Genomic DNA, 10,236 nt, shown 5'->3' on the forward strand with positions numbered 1-10,236 from the left:
TTCTTAGATGTCTGACAGGTGAATGCTTAACAACGTGGCACGGGGTGAGGCGAGGTTCGATCCACGCACGCTCCCAGACGTCTCTATTGTTTTTCAGTCTGCGGTGGCAGGAAAAAGGAGCCACTCCTGCATGTGCAGCTGTTTTATAACCTATAATAGTCTCCAGATGGCCCGGCAAGGAGCGAGATGCTGTTTCAAGTCATAACAATCATAACAAGGACACCTACAAAGGAAAGTTTGAGATGCCACTTTACATTCCTGTGTGCATACTTTCCGTAGAAATGGAGTGTGGTGTTATGTAATGGCCCTTTACAGTTGAATTAGAGTTGGTATTGTAATTGTGGCTCTCGGGTTTCTTGAGTTAGCGCGAGAACAAAGGTTTGTTTGTGGTGTTCGTTACACCTGCTTTTAATAATAAAGGGAGAGTTTAGGAAAGGTGCAGCAGCACTTTGTTTGACTGGCTCCGGTCGGTGGATGGTTTGGCTTCAGACGGATGGATCCACCCAGGTTACCTGGAATCTAGAGTTTACTTAACAAATCTGACATTTTATTGGGAATATCGTCTCCTCCCTGATTTTTCCAGGTGAACTCGCAGGTTCTATTTGTCCGAGAGTCTCTCTCCCGCTGATTGTATTTGCACCTTTGAGCACCACAGTATGTTTAACCTGTCTCTTTCCTCCTCGAGTTTTCTTATTTCTATCAGATGTTTTAATGAGCTCGACTCATGCTGAATATAAAATCTGAATCAAAGTGACTCTATTAAAGAAATATAATGAGGGAAGAAGCGCTTTATTTCCCTCTGCAGTGTTGTGGAGGACAGATGGAAAGTAGAAAGTCTCCCAAAACAGAAATACAGAAACTTTTGGTAAATACAGTTTGGAGCTGAAATTATTAGTTGATGGCGAGAAATTTAATCACCAGATTAACTTGGCTGTGATAAGCATTTTCCCATTCGCAGAGTTTACAGAGCATCATGTTGTCTGCCTCAAATATCCACACACTTTTTTTTTTCCTTGTTCTCCGGGTGAATCCATGCTTTCTCTGTCCCTTGCACCAGCCCATCCTCCGTCTGTCTCTCTGCTCACAACATGCTGTTTGTGTGATCCACAGATCGGATACGGAACCACAGAGAACAGCCCGGTGACCTTCTGCGCTAACCCGGGAGACAACATGGAGAGGAAGTCAGAGACAGTGGGCTTCATCATGGACCACTTAGAGGTACCTCAAATCATGCCGTTCAGTAAGAAAAACATAAAGACGCTGACGATGGATGTTTAAAGTACTTTGTAAATGCTTAATAAATGCTGTGTAGTTCATCTACAAACATTATGTTATAAAGTTTTCTTCAGTGTTTCTTTAAACTCTGATCGTTTAATATGCTAATTGAAAGGTTTACAAATGTGAATTAACTGCTCCACAGGCTAAAATAGTGAACCCTACCACAGGACAAATGCTTCCTCTGGGGGAGATGGGGGAGATTATGATCCGAGGCTACTGTGTGATGTTGGGGTACTGGGCGGATCAGGACAAAACAAACGAGTGCATCACTGAAAGTGGCTGGTACAAAACTGGGTGAGAGGAGGCCGAACTTTAAACACAACACAACAAGAAAAACATCAAGAAGTTTACTCAAGAGAAAAAGATTTATACAAGCACAGGAAACTTTTTAAACGCTGCCGCTGATGTTTCCCTGCAGAGACATCGGCAGCATGGACGCGTACGGCTACTGCAAGATCGACGGCAGGATAAAAGACATGATCATCAGGGGAGGAGAGAACATTTACCCGGCCGAGATCGAACAGTTCCTCCACACACACCCCAAAATCAAGGAGGCCCAGGTGAGCTCAGACAGTGAGCGATAAGAGAGCGTATTGTCACCACGTTCTGTTTTTATATCTGTGGAGAAAACGAGGACCATTTCTCTCGCCGCGGAGCAACATGTCGTTGTGTTTCTGTCCGTCAGGTGGTCGGAGTTCAGGATGCCCGTATGGGTGAAGAGGTCTGCGCCTGCATCAAGCTGGTGGACGGACAGGAGAGCACTGCAGAGGAAATCAAAGATTACTGCAAGGGCCAGGTGAGGCACAGCTCACTTTAAATGGTCAATAGTGGGCTGGAATCATTCGCTGCTGTGATCGTCTCTGCTCACTGTCTTCTCCTGCTCGTTCCAGATTTCTCACTTCAAGATCCCTCGTTACGTACTTTTTGTCACCAGCTACCCGCTCACCATCACCGGAAAGGTACTTTCTCAAACCCAAAGCTCACATATTCCTATAAAAAGTATAAATGACAGACAAATAAGGTTTATTTTACTGTGTTTATGAAGTCGACATGCATCCAGACTAAAGCAGATGTATAATTAGCAGCTGTTGTATAAATCAGTGATACATTATATAAGATTTTGTTGCAAGACAAGACAACTTCACTGTACAACATCATGAAAAACCAGCTTCCACAAGATTTGGACACATCAGTTGTTTGTGTTTCTGCAGCCCACTCTCTTATATAACTTGGTATTGAATTCCTGAATTCGTCCCCTCTGGTTCTTGTGTTTCTCTCGTGTTGTAACGACTGCAGACATGGCGCTGTGTTTGAACAGGCCTGCCCTGAATGCCCTCAGACAGGAGGGAAAGGGAGCTATTAGTTTGTCTGCACGCACAAGAAGGGCGGCGGACCTCTCCTCAAAGCAGCGTATCAGATAAAACCAGCCCCTTGATCTGAGACTGTTTCAGTTCATTTAGCTTTATTTTTACCAGGATAATCCACCCAGTATTAACAGTTCCAGCGAGTCCTGGGTACAAACTGCACTCGTTTTAATGCCTGTTGAATAGCTGATTCTTCCATTCACAGTGTTTATTGTCGAGCCCAAACATGACTGATGAGATGAACATTTTTTTCACTCATTACCTGGAGAATGAACTTTCAGAAACGCATGTTTTTGTTTCTTTTTCTCAGATCCAGAAGCACAAACTACGCACGGAGGCTGAGAAGCTGCTGGGACTGGAGAAGGGAAAATGAGAGGGCGGCCCGCTTCATGCATAAGGAGAATACAGACTGTATATCATGCACCAGAAACGCCGACTGGCAGTGCACGCCCACCATCGGAACATCTTAAAAAAAACGTCTTGAGAAATAATAACAGATGGATGACGATGTGTAGCCTCCTGTAACCAAATGGTAAAGGGCTCAGTGTGGTCATGTTGTGTATTTTTGTTACCGTCAACAAATCAAACCAAAATGAATTAATAACAAAAAATGAATTGATTAGTATTATTATTATCCAAAAACAGTAAACATTGTTGCACTTTGACATTTTTTCTTTGTGATTATCAACAAAATAAAAGATTTAATCAGGATACATTCCAAATTGTAATTTTAGATTCCTATTTAAAGAAAAGCTAGTTTACTACTCCAGCAAGTAGAACAATTCAAAGTACCAACGTAGCAATGGAGATGATTTCTAATCCTTGTTGGGTTAGCCAGCCAACTTCAGCTAACTCTGATGCTTTCTAGAGATAGTGAGAACTTCTTCCTCTTGTCCTGCAGTCGTGTCTCGCTTGAACTATTGGCTACACTGTCCCCCGCGACTACTGGAGGTACTGCTCTGTTTGTATCCGTAAACTGTAAGACAGAAGACTCCGTCCGTATCGAACTTTGATCATAAATCAGCCTTTAGTGCGACGTCAGGGTGGTTCAGTCTCTAATGTAGCTTATTCTGACTCAGTCCCATATACACCCAAATTCGTAAATATTCACTGCTGTAAATACTCAAGAAATGTGTGTGAATCCGCAGCTGAAAATAGTCCCCAACAAATGCACACTTGCTTCCTGCTTCGAGCAATGTCTGGTAAAAACTAGTGCCGACACGTTTGAGGAAGTTACTGAGTATGTAAAAAAGTATCTATGTATCTGTGAGTGGTTTTCAAGGATTAACATCTTCAGGGGCCACGGACAGAGTAAGGACGTTGGAAAGTATCTTGAGGTAACACATTTTGGTCTTTTCATGGGATTTGTTGACAGTTACACAAGTACAAAACATCAGCAGCTTGACCCTTTATCGTCCTCCTTGATAATAATGCAGGTGTAACCGAAATGTGATGTGACTGGATGTCTCAAATCAAACGTTCAGTACGCTGTTGCACGGTGCAGAACTTAGATGTTGAAGTTCTACACAGTTTTTTTTATTTTGAAATAAAAAAAACGCCATAAAAGTCTTTTTTACATCAACTTGAAATAAACTTTTTACCACATTATTAAAACCAGGCGTGGGTGTTTCTCTCTTTACGGGAAGAATGAAGGTATTTTTATTGATCTCGGCGGCAGGTGCACGCCTTTCTAAGCCCTCGGAATGCCATTCAGAAACAAATACACGCTTCAACACACACGCTCTGATTGAAAATGAGTACTAAGCAGCGTTTAAATTGAGCGAATATCACAGGCACACACTCAAAAGCTGTAAAGAATTTCCTCTGGAGTCTGACCGGGCTACATGTGCAGTCCAACCAACACTGGGCTGCAGGATCGGATGTCGTCTTCTGTCTAGACCTGAAGGACTCGGCCCAGAAATAGCTCCTAAAAGCCCAGAAGAAAACAAACAGGGCTCCTGGCTCTTAAGGAGGAACCTCAAGGTTTATTTAACATTTTTTATTTTACATATTTTGGGTTTGGATTTAAGGTTTCAGGACACGGTACTCTCAGAGAGCCAAGAGCGAGTTGGCTTCAACGTGCTCCAACTTCCGAACAGGTATTAGGAAATCACTTCAAAGCCAAAGGAATGTACATTTTTGGGGAAATAGGTGGTGATATTGATACTTCAGTCACTGAGCCTGTTTGAACAAGTGAGATCACTTGGTCACTTCTCTCTGCACACTTAACAATTTGACAGCTTTTAAACTGCAAAAAAAAGTCTTAACGTGCTGTTTTTGTGCCGTTTGTAATCACGCGTACTAATCTCTCAAGCACTCATATTGTGAAAAGCAGATCAATAAAGACTGTCCAGTCTCCCTCGTGTGGTCAGATAGAGCACAACAGTTAAATTTAAGCACATTTTCTGAGATGCACTTGATTTAAAATGAAGAATAGCAGCCAGAATTTACAGGTTTAAATCCATATTCAATGGAATAAAGATGCACGAGAAGACAAACATCACTAGAACGCCAGCTGCAGTTTGCTGTCACAGGTGGAAAGAAACCAGGAAATAGTCACATTCAAGAAGCTGGAATCAGAGAATTTGACTGTTTTTGTTTCTTTAAAAAAACTGCTCAAACCGATGAATTGATTACCCTAATTGTAAGCAATTAATTTAATAGTTGTCAATTAATCAGCCTTGGTATGGCCCAAGATAAAGAATAACATTCAGACTACTGAAGGTGGCACAGAGCCTTGAGCTCAACTCCATCCTACACCTCTGGAATCACCAACTGTGAGGCAGCATCAGTGTTGTGCTCTTGTGGCTGATCTGGAGGAATTCCCTGCTGCCAAGCCTCAAAACATTGTCCAATAAACACCCAATGGTGTAATGTCTCAGTGCCCATATATTTTTGTGTCAATCAACTAAATGAGTAGTTGAAAGAAAATGAATACCAACTGTTTAAATTATTGAATAGCTTTAGTAATTTTTCAATTAAAAATATTAAACATTTGCTGGTTCCAGCATCTTACATCTGAGGATTTGCTGCTTTTCTTTGTCATTTAGTTATGACAATAAATTAGTCTTTGAATTTTGGACAAAAGAAGCAACTTGAACACGTCAGTTTGGACTCAAAACATTTTTGAAGACTAAATGTTTATCAATTAATTGCTAAAATCAGCAGATTAATCAAAAATGAAAATGATCATTAGTTGCAGTATTATAGTTTACAAGAATTATACATATTAATCAGTATTATCACAAGTATTAAACTCTCATGGAGAGCAAATGTATAATTTTTTATGAAAACTAAACAATAATTCTCCCACTTGATATTGCAGCTTTAGTCTTTAGTCCTTGGGCAGCGGTATGCCAACTGCTGTCTGCTGTCCCTGCATCTGCTGCTCTGCTCGGGTCACCTGCTCCTGGGTGCAGCAGTCCTGCAGGAACACAGCAGCCAGGTTACGTAGGCGGGGACTCTCTGAGAGGGAGAAGCGCAGCATGCACTGCAGGATGGCCGGATCAGTGATCTCAGAGCGTGACGAGGGCTTTGTGAGGTTCATGAGTGTGGTGATGGCTGACAGGACGGTCTCCTCCCTCTGACTTGACAAACAGTTTGTGACCAAGCTGATCCCGCTGCTCTGCAGGATGATGTCTCGACATTCAGGGTCCATACTCAGGTTACATAGCCCCCCTGAGAACATGACACGAGATGGAGAAGGTGGTGAACGAGGATATTTTTTTTATTGGGAAACAGAGATAATAATGGATTTGTTGGTGTGATACTCACCCATCCCAAACTCCACGAAGTTCTCATTCTCCTCAGTGAGCATGTCCAAGAAGAGATCGGTCACTTGAAGCTCCTTCAGATACTCCATGTTATTTGGGTCGTACGCAAAGTTGGCCAAGTTAGCCAGCACCTGCTCCTTCGCCTCTGATGTAGTGAAATGAGAAATGTCAGCAACAATGGAGCAAAGGGGATTGAAATTAGAGCCTTGAATCTCTGATCAAAAAATGAATTAGTATCAGCACATATTATAAGTACAGAAATGTAAAAGATATGTTTGAGGTCATTAAGAAACAGTGACCCCTTTACATATTTTGTCCACTAGAGACATCGACAAGTAGGGATGCACGATATATATCAAACGGATACATTATTGGCCCAATGGTGATAAAATTACATTATCGGATATCGGCAGGTTAAAAAAAATATAGCCGATAATACAGAACCAAATTGCTTTTGTTGACTTAACAAGTGCAGCATCTACACATCTACAGCATCTGGTGGTATGCACCTTTAAAGTTGTTTTGTGAGCAGCCAATAGACAAAGAGAAGAAGAGGAACAACGACCACTAGCTGATGTCAAAATTAGTGGACGCAAACAACAGGTTCATCTTAAATGTTGATGACGAAGCAAACTTCATTCAGGGTCCCCAAACAGCTGTTATAATTACATGCAAAATATTTTATTCTTATATTCTTAAAAGGTGCAATGTGTAAGGATTGGTAACATGTTGAACTCAAAGCAAATAGTGAACAGCTCATCTCCAGAAAAACTGCCAACTGCTACTAACAGTAGCTGCCTTTAGCAATTTAGCTCAGTTAACCGCGCAAGCCGTGGTTTGGACTGGAAACGTAACTAACACGCACCACTGAATCATGACAAATAAAGCATCTGCACCCACCTTCACTGTCGGTGTCCTGAAACTCAGTGACCAGAGTTTGTAAATATTCAAACCGGTCAGAGCCCTCAGACGAGCCTTTCCTCCACATCTTTACAATTAGCTTAGCATTAGCTCCAATGTTCACATAATCACTGACGACAAAACAAACTAAATAAAAGAGTTTAAGCAAAATAAAGCGAGCAGATTAATCTGAGATGCATTTATTTTCAGCCATTTCCCGGGTTGGTCCGTCTCTGAAACGTATCCGTGCAACGGCGCGAAGACAGTATGGTTCCGCCTGATCTCTAACCGTTATAAAACAGCTTGTAATATCGACTAAAAACTCCAAACTAAACCACTTAAAACACATTTAAAAATCACACAATCATCACGCACATTATGAAGTGAGTGTTTTAATTTCTTCCGCATGTTAAAGGGATAATTTTGGTTCACAAAATTGGAACCGGAAGTGGTGGTACGTGAGAAACTGCACGAGAAGAAGGAGGTGTGTTCCATCAGGCAGTTAGCTAATGGTCCCCTGAAAGGTCAGATTAAAAGAAAAGCTAATGTAGCTTTCTCAAGTATTCTGTTTATATTTCTAACTTTCGTCTCCTCGCCGGACTCAAGCTACGATGAAGCAACACCAGCTGTCCGCCGGGAAACGTCTCACGAAACCAATCTTGTTTGGGTCTCTCATAGTGGGACTAGCGACTGTTTTCTTCAACAGGTAACATTTCGAGCATGTTTTGTATTTGTTGTCGCATTAAATGTCATCTAGAAATGTCAAATATGAGCGTCACCTTCACGGTAACACATTTAACCTACAGTGTTTCATGATGCACCTTGGTCCACTCTCCATTACACCACTATTGGCTGACAGGGGGGGTGTGTGCCTTCTGCTGTTTATTCATTTATTAACTTTCTTATTTATACGTTTTTTAAAATAAATATACAAAACTCACAGACGTCATTCAGCAGCTACATACAGGGTGCGTTGTTTTGCATACAACTGTCACAGCAAATCATGCTAAATATGTGTCATAATAGACTATTTTGTGTAACTATGCTGTACATTTAACCGTTTTAAGCCACAAGTAGAACATATGATAAAGACAGATGAAAGGAAAACCAACAAAATAAGGTCTGCAACCACTTGCTATTTTTATATTGACTAATTTGCCATTTATAGTTTGACTAATCTGCAAAAAGTCCTGCACAATGCAATAATGCAACCGTTAGCACTGCCTTGCAAAATAGTAATATATGTGATCTTAATCAAATCAATTTTATTTATATAGCCCAAAATCACAATCACATTGCCTCAGTGGGCTTTACAATCTGTACAGTGAACAACATCCTCTGTCCTCAGACCCTCGATTCAAGTGAGGAAAAACTTTACATGTTGATGGAAAAAAAACCTTTTAACAGGGTAAAAAAAAAACAATGGAAGAAACCTCAGGAAGAGCCACAGAGGAGGGATCCCTCTTCCAGGACGGACAGACATGCAATAGATGTTGCGTGTACAGAAAAGAGCAACAATTCACAGTTTACAAGGTACATCAACAGAAGATCTGATACAAGTTATACAACGTTAGTGGAACCAGGAGACGACCGAGCAGGACGAGGCATCACCAAGTGGAGCCCGAGCCAGACGACCTCCTGTCCACCATGTTGACCTGGAAGAGGGCAGGCCACACAAGATAATTAGTAATAGACGGAGAGAGGCATCAAGATTTACAGAAATAAAGATATGAGGAGATAGTGAAGCAGAGGAGAGCAATGATCCAGCAGAGCCCAGGGTGTGACGATCCAGATCAGTCAGTATTTCAAGGCAGCAGGAGCCCGGAAATGGTAGATGGTCCCAGGGGCCCGTGGTCCATCAGAAGGGAGCCTGAAAGAAAGAGGGGGAGGAGGAGGAGAAAAAGAAGGAGGAGAGAGAAGAGGAGGAGGGGGAGGAGAAAGCTATAGAGAGTGACACAGCTTGCAGCTTGTGGGAACAGAAAACAAAAACAAAGGTTAGAGAAATGCAGTATTTATCAGAAAAAAAACAGATTGTTTCTCGTCGGCAGCTCTTTATCTTATCAGTCATAAAAATCAGTGTAAGTAAGTGAAGTGTATCCCAGTCTTTTTTGATTGACTAAATGAATGCAACACAGGTTCAGTTCTCTTGATCGTCCGTCCAAACTTATGGGACAAACTCCAAAAACACCAGATCGTACATTTCCTAGAACATTTCCTCGACTGTGCCTGTCATCCAACCTTCTCTGCCCGTTACATGCAAAAGTTTTTTTAATTTCTAGGCCTCAGATTTGTTATAAAAAAAACAAAACAACTGTCCTCAAACACCTGCAAAATAACTGCTGACATAAATGGGGGTATTTAATCTAATTAAGCCTAAACTGTTCACCATGTGGGGAAAAAAACACAAAATCCAATTTTAATCTAAAGTACAACTGACTTCCCAGTTATTTAGAGAACATTCTGATATCAGCGTGTCAGCTGATATTCAAACATCTTGGCAATGATTCCACAAATGTGCTTAGGGGACACTTGTGACAAAGATATGTAATGAAGGCCAACTGATTTAACATTTAGGCTCTACAGTTGATAAAGATAAATTCCTGCATATTTTTCCAAGGTTCAGTCAATAAGGGATCTGGCTCCATATTACAAATGTTCATATTAGGGCTGAAACTGGTGATTATTTTCACTGTTGATTTTTGCAATTAGCTTGTTAATTGCTGATCTATAAATGTTAGATTTTTGGTCGGCTTTTTTAAATTGACGTGTTGAAACGTCCTGTCTGCTCTGCTTGACATATGTGAAGTCCTTGATCTTTTGTCAATGTAATGCTCCCTCCTCCGTGCAGGCACAGGTTCTTCGAGGACGTGGACCAGCTCAGGGCTGAGGAGCGAGCGCGCAACGAAGCCAAGAGGATGGAG

General features: G+C 41.5%; 2 protein-coding genes across 4 annotated transcripts in view; one reads left to right on the forward strand and one right to left on the reverse strand.

Annotated features, from left to right (window-relative positions):
- acsf2 (acyl-CoA synthetase family member 2) overlaps positions 1-4,259 on the forward strand; it is a 31,410-nt gene extending 27,151 nt beyond the window's left edge. For both annotated transcript variants that reach the window (XM_030400005.1, XM_030400007.1), the window contains 6 exons: positions 1,111-1,218; positions 1,421-1,572; positions 1,697-1,838; positions 1,964-2,074; positions 2,169-2,237; positions 2,953-4,259. In XM_030400005.1, the coding sequence (XP_030255865.1) occupies positions 1,111-1,218; positions 1,421-1,572; positions 1,697-1,838; positions 1,964-2,074; positions 2,169-2,237; positions 2,953-3,015 (645 nt within the window). In that variant the 3' untranslated portion in view covers positions 3,016-4,259. The remainder of the gene's footprint in view (positions 1-1,110; positions 1,219-1,420; positions 1,573-1,696; positions 1,839-1,963; positions 2,075-2,168; positions 2,238-2,952) is intronic.
- On the reverse strand, positions 2,249-7,577 carry armc7 (armadillo repeat containing 7). 2 transcript variants are annotated; one of them, XM_030400017.1, is made up of 4 exons: positions 7,316-7,577; positions 6,417-6,560; positions 5,956-6,320; positions 2,249-2,268 (listed from the first exon to the last, which is right to left on the reverse strand). In XM_030400017.1, exons 1-3 carry the CDS (start codon positions 7,401-7,403, stop codon positions 5,977-5,979), a joined length of 576 nt encoding a protein of 191 aa, XP_030255877.1. In that variant the 5' UTR covers positions 7,404-7,577; the 3' UTR covers positions 2,249-2,268; positions 5,956-5,976. The 2 variants fall into 2 exon arrangements, with proteins under 2 accessions (XP_030255877.1, XP_030255876.1); XM_030400016.1 differs by lacking the exon at positions 2,249-2,268 and having other exon boundaries at positions 4,278-6,320.
- Positions 7,578-10,236: the final 2,659 nt, after the last annotated feature.

This window comes from Sparus aurata, chromosome 20 (assembly GCF_900880675.1).
Source record: "Sparus aurata chromosome 20, fSpaAur1.1, whole genome shotgun sequence".
NCBI lineage: Eukaryota > Metazoa > Chordata > Actinopteri > Spariformes > Sparidae > Sparus > Sparus aurata.